The 21,380-nt window shown below is 43.5% G+C and overlaps 1 protein-coding gene across 5 annotated transcripts in view; it reads left to right on the top strand.

Annotated features, from left to right (window-relative positions):
* The window catches only part of TAF1 (TATA-box binding protein associated factor 1), a 596,267-nt gene that overhangs the window by 475,094 nt on the left and 99,793 nt on the right, over window positions 1-21,380 (top strand). For all 5 annotated transcript variants that reach the window (XM_033945528.1, XM_033945529.1, XM_033945526.1 and 2 more), the window contains 3 exons: window positions 18,694-18,761; window positions 18,849-18,965; window positions 19,156-19,278. In XM_033945528.1, the coding sequence (XP_033801419.1) occupies window positions 18,694-18,761; window positions 18,849-18,965; window positions 19,156-19,278 (308 nt within the window). The remainder of the gene's footprint in view (window positions 1-18,693; window positions 18,762-18,848; window positions 18,966-19,155; window positions 19,279-21,380) is intronic.

Raw genomic sequence — 21,380 nt, 5'->3', positions numbered from 1 at the left:
ATCTCTATCTATGGGGAGAATTGTGAATTCGTTAGGATGGGTAGAGGTGTCATTGAGGGTAGTTCTTGCATTGGTAATTTTATTTTGGAAGTGTTCTGCTAATAGAGTGGCTGAGGGGGGTAGTATTGTTAGTGGTCAGGTAGGGTTTGGTGTCGGTTAGGGTTTTTAGAATTTGGAATAGTTTTTTGGTGTCTTGGGTTTCAGTGCCTATTAGGTTGGTGTAGTGTGCTTTTCTCTTGTCCTTTAATTGTGATTTGTATTGTTTGTTGATTTTTTTCCAGGCAGATTTTGTATGATCCAAGTTCGATTTTCTCCATTTTCTCTCTAGTCGTCTACATTGTCTTTTGAGTTGTAGCAGTTCAGAGTCGAACCATTTATCTGATCTCCTGCTGGGTCTGAATTTGGTTTGCAGTGGGGCTAAATCATCAAGGGTGTTGGAGCAAAGTATTTCCCAATGTAAGATGAAGTCCTCGGGGTTGTTTTCTAGAATAGTTTCATCTATTTTAGACCAGAATATGGAGGGTTCGATGTGTTTGCGTGAGGTGTATGTTACTTTATTGAGTTTTGTTATAGTATTTTTGTTGTTTTTGGTCCAGTTGATGTTGAAAGTGTGGATCTGGACCATGTTCCGTTAGATGTATGAATTCCTGTTAAAGATGGTTGGTGGGTCATGAAGGCTGCAATATCAAGTTGGTGGCCTTTTTCATGAGTTGTTTGTGGATTTAGCATTTGGAAGGATAAGGCTTTGAGAAATAAGAGAAAGTTGTCTACTTGTTTGGATGATTGATCATCTAGGTGTAGATTATATATAATCATTTAATAAAAAGCATAAAAACAAATAAGAAAATAGGTAAATAAATGGGGACAGGTGTGGGTGGGGCAGGGCCAGAGGGCCCAGTGTACTTGTTTGCCTAGGGGCCCTCAAAGAATTAATCCTGCCCTGGCCATATTCAGTTCAACACCAGAGAAAGAGAAACAGCACTCTACACTTTGGAAAATAAAGTTAAAGCAGTGTAAATTTACTGTAAAACTGCATTTTCTGTTCATGAAATTAAAAATAAAATTATTTTTTTCTACCTTTGTTGTCTGGCCATTTTATTCATGTTTATTCCTGTATTCAGTTTCTGCTTTTCTGTCTTTCCTTAATTTTCATTTTAGGGTCTTCAATTTATCTGCCTCTTCTCTCCTTCCTGTCTTCTTCACATCCTCTCCTACATCCATCTCTGACTTTTAACCTTTTCCTTTCAGTTTTCTTCCAGTTATTTTTCTGCATCGTTGCTTCTACTTACAGCTTTCCATCTCCCTTGTCCTATTATTCTCCAGGTTTTTTTTTTTTGCTAACTCTTCCCTCTCTCTCCTCTTCTATCATCTTCTCTTTTTCTCTCTTCTCCCCCTTTAATTTCACTCTTCTAACCAGTGTCTCCTCTTGCCCTTTCCATCCTGCATATCCTCTCCCCTCTTTCCTCCAACACCTCATCTCTCTCTCTCCATCCAAGATCTATCCCCATCACCTTTTACCCTTTGCCTCTCTCAGCACTACCTACCTGGGGGTCTGGCTGTGGGGAATGGAGTCACGATTCAAGGCAGGCAGCTGATTCCTCCCAGCGACGGCTGTGGCGGTCATCCATGTAATTTGCCAGGCGTAGGGAGGAGGAGGGCATAAGGAGTCAGCGAAGTATCCTGATTGTAATCAACCTTGCCTTTGGTCCTTGTCTCGCTAAATTGGCTAGCAATAATGAAGCCAAAAGCCACAGGGGCCTTCCCTCTTACCAAGTCGCTGTAGGCTCTTCCGGTCTTAATACCAGCCCTCAAAAACAGGATGTAACTTCAGAGGAGGGCAGGATCGAGACTGACAGAGCATATAGTGCCTTTGCAAGAGGGAAGGCCCCCGCAGCTTCTGGCTTCATTATTGCCAGCCGGTTTAGCGCCCCACGAGATTATTGTCAGCCGATTTAGTGGGACCAGGACCGAAAGCAAGGCTGATTGCAATCAGGTTGTGCCACTGACTCCTGACTCCCCCCCTCTTCCCAGCAGCCAGCAAACAGCATGGACAACCACTGTGGCTGTCACTGGGAGGAATCAGTTGCCTGCCTCATATGTTGGGCCTGCCCCCTGCCCGGCGACACATTCCCCATAGCCAGTCCTCCAGGTGCGTTTAAATTTTAATATTTCCCCCTTATATGAGATATCCACGCAATGCCAACCATACAGGGGATTCGTATAGATGATACTACCTTTAAGTTGTCGGCCTTTGCAGATGACATTTTAGTACATCTGGCGGATCCTCAGCTATCCTTGCATGCCTTATTAGAAATTATCAAAGAATATGGAGATTGTAAGGATGGAGGGGATATGTGAGGCGACTTTACAAATGCCAAGTCCCGAGTTCAATACCCTCACAGAAGATTCACCAGGAAGTAAAATCACTGACAAGCACAGGCAGAAGTGATTGCAAAAAGAATATAATATAGAAATACAGAAAGCAAGATTCATAAAAGTTACAGTTAAGCATTTACATATACAGACTGCTTCTGTGCTCTTGTGATTGAGAGAGAAAAACAGCTTCCTGAATAGGTGTTGTGAAGACAAAGAAACAGAGAGAGAGAGAAAGGGGGGGGGTTGATGTTGAGAGGGGGCTTTTTATAACAAATAGAATCTATTGAACTTCAATAGAATCTATTGAAGTTAAGTATCCCCATCCTTAGTAAACTGACTGAAACAATGGTTAGTTTTACTGATCAGGAAGGTGAGTGAGGTGTGGTAGCCTGGAGAAGAATAGACTGGAGTCAAATGTACATTCCAGTATGCCTCTGACAATAGTTTCTGATTAATCTTAGTTATCTGTACATCCTAAGCTGTCCATCTTAAGCACCAGACATTAACACATCTTCTTAACACCTCTTAGCTGTCTTTAGCACCTTTTTACTGCCAGGTCCTCTAAGCACTGATTGAATTAAGGTTGTTGCAATGACATTCCCTAAGATCAGACATGAATGATATGATCTCCCATAGACCTTTGCTGACATTGGTTAGGCTAACCGAAAATGCTGATTGCTAGCAATGCTAGGCTGACAGAGATTACACTAGGCTTCGATTGAATTTGGAGAAATATGAGGCATTGGCCTCCTCGGCGGAGGTCCAAGCTCTTTGGGGGAATCAGTTTCTGCTGACTTGGGCTACAGGGCAGTTTGTTTAACTGGGAGTTTTGATGTCCATGAAGGTCCACACTATCTATCGTATAAATGTGGATAAGTTGCGGGAGGAAGTGACGTCAGCTCACAGAATGGCTGCTTGAGCAGTGAGCTCCGTAGGGGCACGTGAGATATCTTAATTTTGCAGCGTTCTGAACGGAGGAGTTACAATCTTTACAGTATTGAGGGATAACAGCTGAGATGGAGACCCGTAAGAAATTGGACAAATATCGATTTCCTTTGCCTGAAGGGGAGAAATCAGCAGCCGCGTGTAGTAGCGGATCGCTGGGAGTAAAAAAAAAAAATGGCGCCGGTGCACGCGGAATCGGACGAAGATGAGATTGCCATCGAGAGCGCACAAGTTGAGGCGATCACCCCCCAAATGTTGCAGGATTAGTTTCGAGCTTTAAAGGAGGAAATGGTGGGTGTTCGTCAGGACTTAAAAACAGCAATGACGGAGTTGCGGTCTGAAGTGGCCGAGCTGGGAGGCCGGGTGGGAGACACGGAGGATCGAGTTTCGGAGCTGACACAAGATCTGCTGACCATGCGGGCTGAGCTGGATCAACTGCCGTCCTCCATCCTGACATTGCAAAATCAGGTGGAAGATTTAGAAAACAGATCTCGCCGATGCAACTTGCGTTTTAAGGGAATACCAGACTCGGAGGAGTATAAAGATTGTGCCACGGTGGTGAACAAAATATGTGCTGATTTACTAACAGAGGCACATGGATCTCTGTCTGGACCGATAGTAATTGTGCGGGCCCACCGCAGTTTGGGTCCTGCACGAAGCACAGTGCCTAAGGATATTATTGCTTGTTTCCAGGATTTTGGGATTAAAAAAAAGTTCTACAAGTAGCGAGGCGTAAACAGGAATATCGTTGGAATAACATCTCTGTGGGCATTTTTCAGGACTTAGCCTGGGCTACCTTACAAAAACGTTGGAACTTTCAACAGATAACGCAATTGTTGCGAGCTGAGGGCCATCGTTATCGTTGGCTGTTTCCCTTTGGGGGTGTGGATCACGATAGATGGCAAATCTAAATGTGTTGGTGATGTGGAGGAGGCGTGGGCAGCCCTGAAAGAATTGGGGTGCAAGAATGTTCCTGAGGTTCCAGTGGCTGTACCTAAGAAGGCGGAGAAACATTCCCCTGGTGTTTGGTCAATTGAAGGATCATACTTGAAGGATTGTGGAGATTCCTATCCATTTTTTTCCTTTTTTCTCCCCTCTTATTATGGGACGTCTGGCATTTGCCAGGGGTTATCCTGACTGTTTTTTGTAAGGACTAACTTGATTTTGTTCTTTCAGAATGTAGTTGTGCAAAGAAAATAGTAGGAGATTATCAAGGCAAGCATTATTGTCTGTGAATCCAATTTTTTTGTTGTTGGGTTTATTTCTTGATTTGTTCTATTGCTGATGCTGTTTATTGTGGTGGGCATTTTTGGATTTAAGGGTACGGGAGAGGGACGCTTGTATAAAGAGTTCGAGTTGCCTTCTGTGGGGGGGAGACCTTACTTCTTCTCTCTGGCTGCCCAGGTCTTGGGTGTGTCGGGGTCGGATAGACAGCAGGGGGGGGAGGGAGGGGGGAGTGGGGGGATGGGGGGAGGGATAAGGGGGATCATTTACGGAAAGATAGTTCTCTTGTCCTAGGCTCATGGAATGTCAATGGAAGCGTAGTATAGTTTTTCGTGAATTGCACCGGCTAAAGTGGGATATCTGTTTACTGCAAGAAACTCATTTAAGACCAAGGGATGAATGGTTATTATACCTCATTATGATCATTTGTGGACCCATCGGGCTAGAGGCACACAGAGGGTGGGGGGTTTGGCTATTTTGGTCCGTAAGGGGATAGGGTTGGTGGTGGATGAAGTATTTAAAGATGGGGAAGGATGATGTTTAGCTATTAGGGGTCAGATCCAGGGAAAAGTGATTACTATTATTAATATACTAGTCTTTAAGCCCGTTATATTAACGGGTGCTAGAATAGCACAATGGGGGGCTGAGGCATTTTTTTCTTTCTGTCCCATGTCCAGCAGTAACCCCTCTCTCTTCCTTTTACTTACCCATATTCAGGCTCCCATTTCCCCTTTTACCTTCCCTATTTCCACCTTTTTCTCCCCATCCAGCATCATTCCTTCTTCTCTCTCTCTCTCTCTGCTATCCCATCCAGCATGCTGCTGTCTCTGTCTTGCCCTCCATCAAGAATCACCCCATCTTTCTCTATATATTTCTTCCCTCATCCATCACCAATTTATTTGTCAATCTCTAGTATCCCTTCCCCCTCATCCAACATGGCTCCCTTTGTCTCTGTTTCCCCTTTCCAACATCCAGTGTCATCCTTTTACAAAATTTCAAGTTCAGTGACAGAGCAGCAGTAGTATCAGATGTAAAAAGAAAGTCCACTTGCTGCAACTGGAAGTGGCCCTTCCCCCCTTCTCAGTTCCTTCAGCAGTACTGCTCCCAGCGATCATCCTTGCCGCTTCACTCGAGCCCACTATCGCGATGCAGTAGTAACTGCACCCTCTGCCTGGGTTTCTGCACCCGGGTGCCCACACCACCCTCCACTTTCTCTCCTCCTATCACCCAGATCCCTGGGCCCTCTCCTCCCGGCCTGGCTCTCCCCCTATAGCGCTTCACGGGAGGAATGGGGTCACACAAACTATAGCGCGGGAGCGGCCACTCTCAACCCGACCCTTTACCTGCTCTTCCTGGTCTGCCCCAAATAAAGAGAGAGAGAGCGAGCAATCTACAATTTAAAAAAGGCTACTGAGGATCACGGCTGGCTGTAGCGAACCTCGCAGGCGCTAAGCACCTCGGTAGCACGTTCCCTCTGACGCGATCCGGTGCGTCAGAGGGAACATGCTACTGAGGTGCAGAGCGGCCAACAGTGCTGCTGTTAGCCCTTGCAGAGACGTCTTCCGATATAGGTTCGATTTTTACATGTCACCGCTGAGCTGGCGGTAGTGTCAGCGCCGCTTTCCCTCTCAGCGGGCCGGTTTCCTTTTTTAATTTGGAAAGCCGCCGCCGCAGCTCCTCTCTCGATCCTGGTGCAGTTTGAGAGAGGAGCCGTTACGATGCACAGTGAGAGCCGGGGGTGAGGAAGGCCGCCGCAGCTGTGTAAGGTTTTTTTAAAATTTTATTTGAAAGCCGCCGCTGCAGCCGGGGCCGCGCATGCGCACTCGTATTTTCGCGACGGATCAGGGAACATGTTTTTTTTTAGTGCGCATGCGCGGCCTATCATTTTATTATATTAGATATGGGCCTAACACAGATCAATCTCATTACTTTTCTGGTCTTACTGAGGGCCTGCGTGCCTTTGTACAGGGTGCTATTTTTTGTGGAGGGGATTTTAATGTGTGTCCCGATCTCTCTTTGGACCATTCCAGGGTGGGGGGACAAGTGGCTCTTCGACATCACAGTAAGGCCTTGGTTAGGTTTATGCACCAGTTGGGATTAGTGGATTGTTGGAGATTACTCCATAGTACTCAGAGGAATTACTCTCATTACTCCCATGCTACCCAGACTTACACGAGAATAGATGGCATTTGGGCACACAGAAACCTTTGGGGAGGGATTCAAGAGGCGGAGCTGGGTAACATTCAGATTTCTGATCATGCTCCTGTATGGGTGGAGTGTAAGGGTCTCAGGATACAATCTGGTAGAAGATTTTGGCGCTTAAATGAATCTCTTTTAGGGGACCCTATCATATTACAAGAAGTGCGGGATTCTATTGTGGAATATATACACATAAATGATAATGGGGAAGTGGGAGATGGGATCCTTTGAGATGTCTTGAAAGCGATTATCAGGGGTATTTTTGTTAAATGGGGAGCCCGTAAAAAACGGGATAGAGCTAGGCGCTCTTTGGGCCTACGTGAACGATCGATGGCATTAGAAAAACAGCATAAGTCTGATCCCCGACCCAGGGTATATGCGGAATTGAGTAAGGCACGGTTGGAATTACATCAACTACAACTTGAGGATTTAGCATTTAGGAAGACGCAATTGAAACAGGCTTTGTTTGAGAATGGAAATCAGTCTAGCGCTATGCTGGCCCGTTACCTACGGGCCCGTAGGGTTTCCACTACCATACAGTGCATTCGTGGTAAAGATGGGGACAGATATAGGACTGATAAAGATATTCAAAACCAATTTGTAACTTTTTTTGCAGCGTTGTATAGTGGGGACACCTCGAATAATGGCTCTGAGATCACAGACTTTTTGAATATGGTTTCGTTGCCTAGGCTATCTGTTTTGGAACAAGAGGGGTTGGATCTTCCAATAACGGAGGGGGAAGTGGTAGGGTCATAAGGGGTTTAAAAGGGGGTAAATCTCCGGGGTTGGATGGGCTGCCGAATGTGTTCTATAAGACTTTTAGAGAGCAGATTATTTCCTTGTTGGTAAGGGTTGGTAATGGGGTGCGAGATGGGGGTTCTCTGCCTTATTCCATGGGAGAGGCAGGGATTACGGTTTTGTTAAAACCAGGAAAGGACCCAGAGCAGTGTGGAGCATATCGTCCCATCTCCTTATTAAATGTAGATGCCAAAATTTTGGCAAAAGTGTTGGCTTTGAGATTGGGACGGGTGTTGCCGGGACTTGTCCATGTTGATCAGGCTGGATTTATCCAGAGGCGTCAAGTGGGAGATAATATTCGTCGAACATTACATTTGATTTGGGAGGCCCAGCAACATCATAGTAAAATGGTTTTACTGTCTATTGACGCTGAAAAGGCCTTTGATCAAGTGAGTTGGGAATTTTTGTGGGCAGTCATGGAACGGATAGGAATAGGGGGAATGTTTGAGAGGTGGATACGGAATTTTTATTTGGGGCCCAGAGCTTGTATTAATATTAATGGGTTTTATACAGATTTCTTTAATATTTTTAGAGGGACTAGACAGGGTTGTCCACTATTCCCTTTACTTTTTGCTTTGTATTTAGAACCCTTGGCTTGTTCTATTCGGGAACTGGGGACAGTTAGGGGAATTCATTTGAGGGGGAGGGAACATAAATTAGCGCTATTTGCGGATGACATTCTGTTATATGTGAAGGATCCGGAGGTTTCCTTTCCTGAGCTCCTTGAGGTGTTTAGGAAATTTAGAGGTTTATCTGGCTTTACAATCAACATGGACAAGTCCGAGTTTTTGAACATTTCTTTGGAGGAGGGGGAGGCACAGTGGTTGGTTGATAACTTCCCGGTGCGGCGAGCAGGGGATCATATTCGTTATTTAGGTATTTTGATTCCAACTGATTTATCGCGTCTTTATGACCTTAATTATTCTAGGATAGTACGCTTAGTACGGATGGATATGCAGACTTGGAAGGGGCTGTGGTTGTCCTGGTGGGGACGTATTGCGGTTATCAAAATGAATATCTTACCCCGTTTATTATTTTTATTTCAAACACTCCCCATTGAGGTGCCTAAACGACTATTGAAGGTATTGCATAAGGAATTTCGCTTTTTTATTTGGCAAGGGAAACACCCCCGGTTGAGTCAACAGGTGCTTTGGTCTGCTCGGGAGGACAGGGGTAGGGCGATGCCAAATTTGTACTGGTATTATGAAGCGGCACAGCTTCGCTTTATACTTGATTGGAGGATAGCAGTATTTAAGCCCGGGGTTCAAATAGAGCAAAGTTATATTCCTCATTGTGCTCTGAATACTTGGTTGTGGACCTCTTTGTCGGTTTCAGAGCGATTGCAGGGACAAAGGAATCCATTTTTTTTGTCATCTGGTACGGGTTTGGGGATCTCTGTGTCAAAAGGAGAGGGGTGATAGAGGAGTTTCTACTCTTGCTCCGATTAAGGGGGAACCGCGGTTTCTTGCAGGAATGGATAGGGGGGCTTTTCGGAGATGGGAATCTCAGGGTGTTACTATATTTCGGGATGTACTTATTGGGGGTCTCTTGCCTACTTTTGATGGGCTAGTGACTAAGAAGCCAGGGTTGGGGGGGTGAATTTTTTGCATATATGCAGTTGAGGTATTTTATGATTTCGGTTGGTTGGGATAAGAGAAATCCTCAGGGATCTGAACACTTGGAAAATTTATGGGTGTTATTGAGTAGAGTGCCGAGACCGATTTCCATTCTCTATAAATTCTTGCGAGGTAGGGAGGTGATTTCCCTTCCTTTTCAGCTACATTGGGAACGGGACCTTCGCCTTCAATTTTCTGCAGACGATTGGTCCCGTATTTGTGCTGAGGTGCAGAAAGCATCTCGTATTTTAGTCCAAGAAAATGCTTATAAAATCTTAACACGCTGGTATTATACTCCTGAACGGTTACATATTATGTACCCTCTGGTTCCTGATTCTTGCTGGAGATATGGTAGGGGTCCTGGCTCTTTTTTGCATATTTGGTGGGAGTGTGGGGTGATTCAGAAATTTTGGGTGCTTGTTACTCGCTCTTTGACAGTGTGGATCCAGGATCCGATACAGCTTCTACCCCAGGTGTGTCTGCTCGGGTTGCATAATGTTAGAGATGCTCCTTGGCAGACAAAATTGGTCCGAATGGGATTGGCAGCAGCCAAATGTTTGATAGCACAGTATTGGAAGAAGCTAGTTGCTCCACCAGAGGAAGAATGGTTGGAAAAATTACGAAAACTTGCCCAGATGGAATGCTTAGCTGCTAAGCACTATGGTTATTATGAACATCAGAAGCGGACTTGGGACAACATATTTCATTGCATTTGATCCTATCTTTCTGTTGAGTGGGGGGGGGCTTGGGGGGGTGGGGCAGGGTGGTTGTTTGGGAGTCTCTTTGAAGAAACAACAATAGGACTTCCACATAGTGTTTATTTTGTTGATGTATTCTTTTGTTTTTCTTGTTTTCTTTTTGTTCTATCATATGATGGGTTGTGAGATTGGGGTATAATAGTGAAATGTTTACTTTGTATGCTATATTGAGTGGCTGTAGTATTCTGCAGTGGTGTACTTGTGGTGCTTATATTGTTTTTGTATTCATTATAAAATTCTAATAAAAATTGAAAAAAAAAAAGTGGATAAGTTGCAACAGCAAATGGCACTCTTGTTGGATACTTGAAAGGATATACCCCTCTCGCTAATGGGTCGTGCTAGTTTGGTTTGGATGCTTATTTTTCCAAAGTGGCTATATGTGCTGCAGACTCTCCCATTGAGACTGCTTGGGAAGTATTTGTGTCATTTTCACAGAGGAATTAATCGCTTTTGTTGGGCTGCTAAGAAACCTAAGTTACCATTGCCTGTGCTCATGGGGAATTGGTTGCAGGGAGGGCTGGGTTTGCCAGATGTCCAGGTTTATAATTATGCATGTTTGCTATGACATTTGAGGGATTGGATGAATCAGACACAGTTAGAAGAATCTCTAATTACAACTTTATTCTATATCCCACCCAAAAAATGGGCAAACGCTAAAGAGGAATTCGCCGAATTCCTTACCTTATCCACCCTAAAAGGATCATACAACCTGCTTCTGGGAGACATAAACACACATCTAGAGCAACAGACAAAACCGGAAATATCCGAAATCGCCAACTTCCTAACATCACTAGACTTTCCAAACCCAGACACAGAAATAACCCACGAAAAAGGACACAAACTAGACTTAATCACCTTCTCCCACAAAGAAACAACAGATCCCAAAATACAATACTACCCAGGACCCTGGGAAAAATGCGTCTGGTCAGACCACTTCATTGGCAAGTTCAATCTACACTGGCTAAAACAGAACACACAACAAAAACGCAAAAACGTCAATACGAACACAATAACCAGCCGGGGCATTATTAACCCAACAGAATTCTGGACCCACTATGAATTACATCCCATAACTAATGATAATCAGGATTTCCCTACAAGATGGGAAACTTACAGCAAAGAACTCCTAGACCAAATAGCACCATATAAAACATACAAAAAGAAAAATAGACCACCAAACGAATGGTTTGACTGTGAACTATTAACCACCAAACAGGAACTAAGAAAATTGGAGAGAATCTGGCAAAAAACAAACAATGAGTTAGACAAGACAAACTGGAAACAAAAAATGAAAACATACAAAAATCTGATCAAAGAAAAACGCACTAAGCATTATGCAAAAAAAATTGGTACTTCAAAAATAAACAGCAAGGAATTGTTCAAACTAGTAAAAACAATAACCGATACAACACAAATACTGAAAAAGGACAATGAACCCACTCCATCGGCACAAACCCTAGCCAACTTCTTTCAAAATAAAACCGCTAACTTAAGAGCAACTCTACCCACTACCATAACAAATGCTCTTCAATACCTCGAACTTCACGACCAAGACACCAGAGTAGACATGATATGTGACCACCTCGAATATCCAAATTGGCATCAATTCCTAAATCTCTTCAACAAATACACCAAATCTAACTGTCTACTTGATGCATGTCCCCCTAAAATCATGACAGTTGCCCCTCTAGAATTTAAAAAGGAACTATTTGAATGGCTAACATCCGCCCTCACAAGCGGAACACTAAACAAAAAATTGGGACACATACTAATCACTCCAATCCCCAAAGATCAGAAAACCTCTTCTGCGCTGACATCCAATTTCAGACCCATAGCAAACATTCCCCTTTTCACAAAGTTACAAGAAGGATTGGTCAACCTTCAACTAGTAAACTACCTGGACAAATTTAACATCCTTAGTGAACACCAATCAGGATTCAGGAAAGGATACAACACAGAAACTGTCTTAGCCTCCCTACTAAACCACCTTTATGATCTCTTTAGCAAAGGCAAAAGCGCACTAATTCTACAATTAGACCTCAGCAGCGCGTTCGACCTGGTAGACCATGAAATCATGCTACTGTGCCTTGAAATAATGGAAATTTCTGGAAAGGCAAAGAAATGGTTCCAAGAATTTCTATCAAACAGATCCTACCGAGTAATCAGCAATGGAAATTATTCCAAACCATGGAAAAACCCATCAGGCGTGCCTCAAGGTTCCCCCCTATCGCCCACACTTTTCAACATCTATATCGCCTCCTTAGGCCACCTCCTACAAAAACTAAACTTAATACACTACATTTACGCAGACGACATATCCATCCTAATCCCCTTAAATGACATCACAAAAGAAATTGTAGACAATCTCTCATACGTAATGACCGAAATCGATAAATGGACCACCAATTTCAAACTAAAATTAAACGCAGAAAAAACAAAAGTCTTTCTGGCTAGTCCTAATGACAAAATTACGAGAACATCGATAAAAATAAACAATCACGAATACCCAATTTCTAATAACATAAAAATACTTGGTATCACCCTAGACACACACCTAACTATGACTGACCACACAAACTCACTAGTGAAAAAATGTTTTTACACGCTATGGAAACTAAGGACCATAAAAAAATACTTTGACCCAACATCATTCAGGTTGCTGGTACAGGCACTGATCTTATCCATTCTTGACTACTGCAACATCATCTACCTGGGCATCCCACAAAAAACAATAAAAAAACTGAGATTAATACAAAACACCGCCGCTCGACTAATCTTCGGACTAAGAAAAAACGACCACATCAGCCCCTACTATAAAAAGCTGCACTGGCTTCCAATTGAAGCGCGAATACTATTCAAATTTGCTTGCACCTGTTTCAAGCAAGTCTGGGGACTAGCACCTTCATACCTACAAACTCACTTCATCCTACACAACCCCACACGAGCGACCAGAAACAAAAACATATTTGCATACCCAAAGATTACGGGCTGCAGATACAAATCATTCCTGGATAGAACCTTTAAGTTCCAAGCGAACAGACAGCAAGTTTGGCTGAAAAACTACATAAACGAACCCAACCTGTCTTACAGTGCATTCCGCAAATCGATCAAAACCGCCCTATTCAAAAAATTCACGGACTAAAATCGTCCCCTCCCGCACTAGGACTCCCCTCCCTTTAAACGCCTTTCTTTCTTTCTCAAGATGCCCCTCATGTATTCAGATAATCGCTATCCATAGTACTCCAATTCAAATGGAAGTTCTAAAGAAATACTCAGTTACTCATTACCCATTGAACCCCAATCTGTAACTTGCCCTCTTCACTATTGTATTATATTTAGACTCATTGTACGATACTGTATTAGACTTATGTATGGTGTTGTCTTTAGACTTATTGTATTGTATTATATTTAGACTCGTTGTATTATATTGTACTGTGTTGTATACACTCATTGTATTGTATTGTATTGTTTTGTCTTGTATTGTATGTTGACTTATTGTATTGTATTGTGACCTTGTTATTCGCTGAATGTCCAGCCTTCTTACAGTGTGAACCGCCTAGAAGTCACCTGACTATGGTGGTATAGAAAAATAAAGTTATTATTATTATTTATTATTATTACATGTTGCTATATACCTCTTCAGATGGAAAGGGAGTTTTTTGCTCCCTTTAATGTGTTTTTTGCGTTGCTTCATAGTTCCAGGAGTGTGTTTCCTGCCTGCTTCCAAGCTAGTGTTTTATTTTGTCCTTTCAAGATGCTTGGCGCTGGCTTCTGAAATGCTTGGAGGGGGGGGGACCCACAGGTCACTAATCTCTTGCCATTTAGAGACAATCAAGCCTTTCAGCTTGGCTGAGAGTTGGGGATTTATTTGACATGGGAAGCGAGAGGTATTTTCTCGGGGAGGGAGGGGGAGTTACTGTCCCGGGCCGACTTGCAGATGGCGGTGGAAGACGTGTCATCAAGTGGGGCATTGTACTGCCAAGTTCATTAGGTAGTCAGCACTTCACGGTACACAAAGAGATACCCACACACACAAGGTAAAGCTAATTATGCTGCTTTATTGGCTATATAAATTGCAGGGCAGTAAATACTGAGCACAGCTGATATAGATTTAAATTGCGAGGCAAATATACAAAGCACTAATAAGTCAAAATACAGTACTCCTGCGAATGTAAAAAAATGTGAATACGGTTATTAGGCAGGGGAGACTGGAAAGAGCAGCTGGAGAGGCAGGAGAGGGCAGCTGGAGCGCCAGCGAGTTGAGGAAATCACTCGCTGTTTGCGCCGACCGCCTCTTCCTGTACTAAAGTCGGGCCTTACCAATCAGGAGCTGCTTTGACGGAAAATACTGCGAATGACTGGAACTTTGGACCACAAATTCGCGGTGCAGCACTGTAACATTACTATGATTGATTTATGACATCACCGTTCCTCACAGCTGACTGGAGAATCCTTTCCAGCATGCTGATGGATTCCCATAGTTGGTTGACCCGGTCTATCACTGCCTGGAAAGGATTCCTCAATCAGCTGTGAGGATCGGTGATGCCATAAATCAATCATGGTGATGTTATTTTTAATTATTAGTGCTTTGTATATTTGCCTCACAATTTAAATCTGTATCAGCTGTGCTCAGTATTTTACTGCTCTGCAATTTATGTAGCCAATAAAGCAGCATAATTAGCCTTATCTTGTGTGTGTGGGTATCTCTTTGTGTGCTGTGAAGTGCTGACTACCTAACGAACTTGGCAGTACAGAATTTGGTACCAGAAGTGGGGTGAATCTATTAATATATCCTTTTAACAGGCAGCTTAATGAAAAATACACCTGAAATAAAACCATTTTTTTCCCTGGCTCCTGTCGCTCTCCACACTTTTTCTTTATTTTCTAAAGTGTACAAACTATTTTCAGGTAACGTAAGTGACTGACCCAAAAGCCTTCTCTCTGACGTCAGAGTTGACATCGGAGAGAAGGTTTCAGGGTCAGCCACATGCAGCGTGTGGGTTGCTGCTTGCGCCATCCATTGCAAGAGTGCTGCTTGGGGCTGAGGACCGAAGGAGGAGCGAGTGCAGTTCAGACAAGTAATGGGGACTTGATGTTTTGCGACTGTTTGGGATTCGATAATAATTGACTTAGTACTACTAGAAACAGAGCTTTGTGTTACATTGCAGCTGAAGTGGTTTGCATATTTATATTACATACAGGTACTTCTGTCAGTAGTGGACTTTCAATCCAAGTTTTATATCTGGGGCAAAGTCACAAAGAGCCACAGTGGAAATCAAACCTGGTTCTGATGTGGTTTAAGTGCTTTTTGTGTTAGGGGACATGGCATGTGACAAGGAATTCCACAGATTGTTTATGGAGTTGGATATGGTGGTGAAGAGGGAACAGAGGGACAGATTGAAGGGGATGCAAGGTGGGGCAATATTGGACATAGTGATGGAGGGAGAGATGTGGAATGGTACTGGAGAGGGGTGGTAGGAATGGGCATGGGGCTGGTGGTCAGTGGTGAAAAATGCTGCACATGATCCGGGGGACGAAAAATATGGGACTGGTCGGGGAGCCAGAAAGGAGGAAGCGAGGAGAGATGTCAGACCACTGGAAGGGGGAGGGTATGTGTGTGTGAGAACTTCTGTATCTAATGTTGTATGAAAAGTTTAATTAGCATCCCCCCTCTTTTTTTTAACAAGGAGTGTCAGTGGATCATTTTGTGCTAAAAGTAAATTCCTCTGCGTCTGGAGAAAGCTCTCAGAGCAATAATAATAATAATTTTATTCTTGTATACCGCCACACCACGTAGTTCTAGGCGGTTCACAAAAAATGTTCGGATTTTGCCTTTGACTTTGTTCTGTGCTTCTGTTGTTGGTGGGGGAGGGGTGTGGAGGGTAACTGTAAAATCCTCTATTGGGCATGTACCGACCTATTACCATCTGCTTTTTCCTGTCTTGTGGGTTTTGTGTCTGATGCCTGCTTCGTGTGGACGGGTGGGTGCCATTGTTTAGCAGATCTGTTTATGTGTTTTTTTTCTTGTCATTGTGTGATGCGGGTTCTGCCTAATAAAGAAATATTATATTGAAAAAAATTAAATAAATAAATAGAAGAAATGACATTACAATTAGTACTATTATTATGGGGGTGGAGCTTGGGCAAGGGTACTCGGTTGGTATTTGTTAGACTTAGGGAACTGATACCTAAGGTAATGGAACTCATGGTGACCCAGCTAGGATAATGAGTTCAGGAAGGCTTGTATGAGCTGGACCAATTAGGTACTCGAAGAATAGGGGGTATAACAGACCTGGGACAATGAGAGATAAGGCCAGATTTGAGTGTTCCCTCCCCCCCTCAATGCCTTAGTACACAAGAACATGAAATTTGGTTTTTTTCCATTCAGATAGAAGTATGGTTTAAGACAAAGGTTCAAGGGGGTCTACTTCCTCCTTTCCTCTGATGGAGCAGTTTACCGTGAAACTTGTAGGCCAATCTAAGGGAGAGACCACTGGGTGATATATTTTTCTATAGCTGAGGAACTTGTGTTATTCTTAAAATATATGAATACATATTAATGGAACAGAAAGAGAGCTTAGGAGAATGTGGATATTTGACAAGTCTGTTTAGAAATTTAGATGTTTGCCATCCAGTTACACAACCATTTGTACTAAAATTTCTCACTGTAATTTTCATTAAATTAATTCCTTTCAATAAACATCTTTAATGTCAGGCTGCGCTTCTGTGTTTTTTTTCTGCCTCTGGGATAACATTCCTGAAGAAAGGAATTGAACAGATTAAGGGATAATAACCCTAACAACAGGAGGAGAAGCACATCCTTCTGTAGAGCTTTAGATCCTTGCCCAGAAATAGCTAAGGAGAAGAAGAAAAAAAAAACCCCCAACAAATTTTTAGATTGAATCAGGTTGGGCAGACTAGATGGACCATTTGGGTCTTTATCTGCTGTCATCTACTATGTTAATCTATATTTCACCTCTGGGAGGTGGAATAGATTGGGGCCCTGAAATTTGTTTGATCAAGATATCTTAGGAAGGAATCAGTGTTTGGTGAGAAACTCATCTTGCCTCCTAGGGTAATTGGGCTAAAGGGCCTATTTTGCCCACTGAAGCTTATGTTAGCATCTAAAGCGGCATAATGTATTAGTTTAACGATACCTCATGAGGTGGAGTTGAGCTTTAGCCAGTGTGCTAATGGAAATCATGCTTTTGATATGATGAGTTTAAATGCAATGCAGCCTACTAACCTTACTTTCATGTTAATCTATGTTAACATTAATGCAGTCTAAAATGCAAAGAACTAAAAATTAACATGTGCTGTCATGTAATGATATGTATGACTATACATATCATTACATATTCCAAAGCAGCATTCAGATTCTGGGGCAAAATTTGCTTGAATTTTTAGTTCGGATTCCAAGGTATCACTGTACTTTAGTAAATAGTAGGGTTACCAGATTTTGCATCTGGTAAAGGAGGATACATGGCCCCACCCATTCCGCCCTCGGGCCCCCTCCCATTCCACTCCTAGGTCCGTCCTGGCCCCGCCCTGTTCCAACTCCCAACCCTAGCCCCACACAAATCTTGTCTCTTTGAGCTGGGGCTGGAATGTGATGATGTTGCACACATTCATGTGACATTGCCAAATCACATGCACAGATGCACACCAGACTCGGCCCCAATCTTACCAGCTTTTCAAAACATGGACAAAGTGCTTGGTTTTAGAGAATGACACGGGGAAAATTTCTGTCCCCATCACTGCCCCGTCCCCGGACCACCATCCTCTTCACCGCCCCGTCCCCGCCGTCCCCTTCACCGCCCCACCCCGTCACCGTCCCCGCTCTCCCTTTCACCGTCCCGTCCCCGTCTTCAGCGTCTTCTCCTCTCCATCCCCCCACCCCCAGCACCCTTCACGCGGTCCAGCAGTTCCTTCCCGCCGGCCAGTCGTGTATTTCTCTCCCTCCCTCCCTCTTACCTTCTCTTGTGGCGAAACTGGCAATTTGTATAAGGCTATGCGCTGTATTACAGCCGAAGGCTTGAAGTCGCGTCGGGTTGCTTGCTAGAAAAGTCTCCTCCAATGCAACCGGAAACAGGAAGTTGCGTCAGAGGAGATTTTTCCTGCAGGCAACGCGACGCAACTTCAAGGCTCCGGCTGTAATACAGCTCATAGCCTTATAGAAATCGCCAGTTTCAACAAGAAAAAGTAAGGGAAAAGAAGGGAGGGAGGGAGATGCATGGCCGGCGGGAGAGAGGGAGCTGCCGTATCGAACGTTCGTTCAGTGCGCATGCTAACCATTCACCGCTCCATGGGGCGGTAAATGGCCTTGTCCCCGATCTCGCGGTGACCTTTTTTTTTTAGTCACCGTTTTGGCGGGTTACCCACGGCTAGCTGCAGGTGTCATTCTCTACTTGGTTTTGAAAAGCCATCTGGACACCCGGATAGTCCTCTGAAAAGAGGACATGTCCAGGTAAATCCGGACGTCCAATAACCCTTGTAAATAGACTCCTGTGACTTTTGCTTTAGCATATAAAATCTTTCTGTTACCTACTTAAGTGAGAATCACATTTGACTTGGAAAGCTTTAAGATGTATCATGTAGGAAAAATGCAGCTCTACTGAGTAAAATTAAGATTTATGCAGAGGTTTGGATATAGTAACTGTTTGCGGAATGGCAGAATAGAAATCTCTAATGTAATGTAATGTTTGCAGAGGTTAGGGAGTAGGGAAATTTCAGTGATTAACAATTGTGCGAACTGACTTAGACCATTTTTCTCATAGGATCTGACAGTCAATATACTAAAACAGCACAGGAGATTGTGAACATTTGTCATCAAACACTGGCTGAGGTAATACAAATACATGTGACTTTCTGGTGTTACCTGAGTAGTGTCGTCTGTCTGTCTTTCAACTCCAATTTTCTACCTTTTTTTTAGTATGATGAGCACTTGACTCAGTTGGAGAAGGACATTTCTACTGCAAAAGAAGCTGCTTTGGAAGAAGCAGACTTGGAAAGCCTTGAGCCTATGACTCCTGGCCCTTATACACCTCAGGTCAGTGTTATGGATCTGTATTCTCTTACGAGTCCCATTGGCTGGTCTCTTGCTCTTTTGACTGACTAGTTTCATTTTTGGTTTTATAAACCAATCAATTATTGCTGAGTGTACAGGGCAGAGAAACTGCTAAGCTTAATTTAAAACCCGCTTCTTGTGGAGAAAACTAATCCAGTTCTTGCTTTTGCAGCCTCCAGACTTTTACGATACCAACACTTCACTTAGTATGTCTCGTGATGCCTCAGTATATCAAGATGAAAGTAACTTGTCAGCTACTGACACACCCACCACCACACCAGAGAAGCGAGGACAGGTGAGTTATATCCATCTTCATTCACACACTAGGATTGAGGTCATTTCAGATATGAATTAACTAAAACTTTAGGAAGGTACTTTTCAAAAACCAGTTACTTGTATAGTAAAATAATTTTTATTGGAACAGACAAAAGCACAAGTACCAAGATTCAGCCCAACAAGCAGTGCTCCAAAGAAAACAGTTTTATACCAACCAATGAATCTCCCCCCCCCCCCACAGACCAGAGTCCCCCCCAAAATACAAAATGGAAAAGAACAACACAGATAAAATAGCTATAGACACATTCAGCAGTTCAAAACTCTACTGCGCGCAGCAGGAGTCAAGGTATTCCAAAACTTTCCCAGGTAGCCATAAATCGCTCCCCCCGTACTGTAGAAAGATTAGGCACCTCACGGCGCTCCCAAGTCAGCAACAAAATCATTTGAGAGTGCCACAGAAAGATTATAGAGGCATCAGTGTCCAGCCATTTTTAGGAATATACATTTCAGGGCACATAAAATAGACCACCGCAGAAAGGCCTTCAGTCCCGGTGGCCGCGGATGGCAAGAGGGAGAAATACCAAACAGAAGGAGAGGCTGAGGTCGTATAGTCACATTCCAAAGAGTCCCTATAAAAGTAAAAAGTTGTGTCCAAAAGGCTTGAACAGCCGGGCAAGACCACAGCATATGTCCCAGAGCAGCAACCAAATGACCACATTTATCACACATAGCTGAGGACCGAAATTTAGCACAAAAGACTCTATAAGGTGATACATAAAGGCAAAATAACAACTTAAATTGCATTTCCCAAAAGTATATATATTTTCTTAAGGCCGGCAACCGGGCCACTGCACCAGATAGGGTGTCTTCCGGAATCACTATATTCAAATCCAGAGACCACACCTTCTGGAGGTGAACATAGTCCAGCAAGGAGGTTGCATCCTTTAGATGTCTAAGATGAAACTTAAGTGGGACTTTCATCTGAGAGCCAAAAGTATAAGCCGTAGACAATAATTCCTGTCGAGCAGATTGTAAGTTGTTCTTGTTCAAAGTAGTTACAGAATGCGCAATCTGCATATATGCAAATCTGTCTACGGCCGTTAGGCCATGAGACTGGCATAGTGTGTGAAAGGGCTGCATGGAACCATCATCCTGCACCAGATGAAATAAAAGGGCCATCCCCCTTGCCGTCCACTGTCGGAACCTGGAACTCCCCATACCTGTAGTAAAATTTCTATTGCCACACAAAGGTAAAAGGGGGGACTCACATGCACTAATACCATGAAACTTACACATCCATTTCCACACCTTTCGCAAAGGGAGTCCAAAAATCTTAAATTGCAGATCTGAAGGAGAAGCTGAAGGAACAGAATGAAAGTAAGCACTGAAGTGCTCCTGCTGAAAACACACTAATTCTAAGGAGGTATTAGAAAAAACAGATGTACCCCGGAAATAATCATTGATATGGCGCATACCGCAACCAATAGTGAGGTGTCGGAGATTGAGTAACCCAATCCCCCTTTATAAGAAGGGCGCGCCACCTGGGAGTAAGGTAAGCGAGCTCGACGACCCCTCCACAAAAATAGCCGAACTAGGCGGATATAGGTATTTTCATCCCGACCCAACAAATAGAGGGGGAGAACCTGAAAGGTATAAAGCCAAGTGGGGATTACAATCATGTTAAGAAGCGCCACCCGCCCCGAAAGGGAAAGAGGGTATTCCTGCCACAGTCGCAATTTAACAGCCAGCGAATGTAATAAAGGAGTAACATTAGACGAGTATAAGGTGGAAAGATCAGCAGGAATAGTCATGTCCAAATATTTAATGGCAATAGTAGCCCACTGCAATGGAAAAACACCCTCCTAGGAATCCCGAATAGAGGAATGCGAGGGCAAAGCCACCGATTTTTCCAAATTAATAGTAAGCCACGAATAGAACCCATATTCCGCAATAAGATCCAACGCAGCCCCAAGTGAGCCAGCCGAGTTGGTAAGGACGAGCATTAAATCATCTGCAAAAGCCAAGGTTTTGATTACATGTCCCGCTATATGCAATCCACGCACCTCCTCGAATTGACGAAGGGTGCATAATAAAGGTTCCAAAGTGAGAATAAAAATTAAT

Source organism: Geotrypetes seraphini, chromosome 5 (assembly GCF_902459505.1).
Source record: "Geotrypetes seraphini chromosome 5, aGeoSer1.1, whole genome shotgun sequence".
NCBI classification, from domain to species: Eukaryota; Metazoa; Chordata; class Amphibia; order Gymnophiona; family Dermophiidae; genus Geotrypetes; species Geotrypetes seraphini.
The sequence above is the reverse complement of the archived record's forward strand: the minus strand, read 5'-3'. Positions and strand labels throughout refer to the sequence as shown.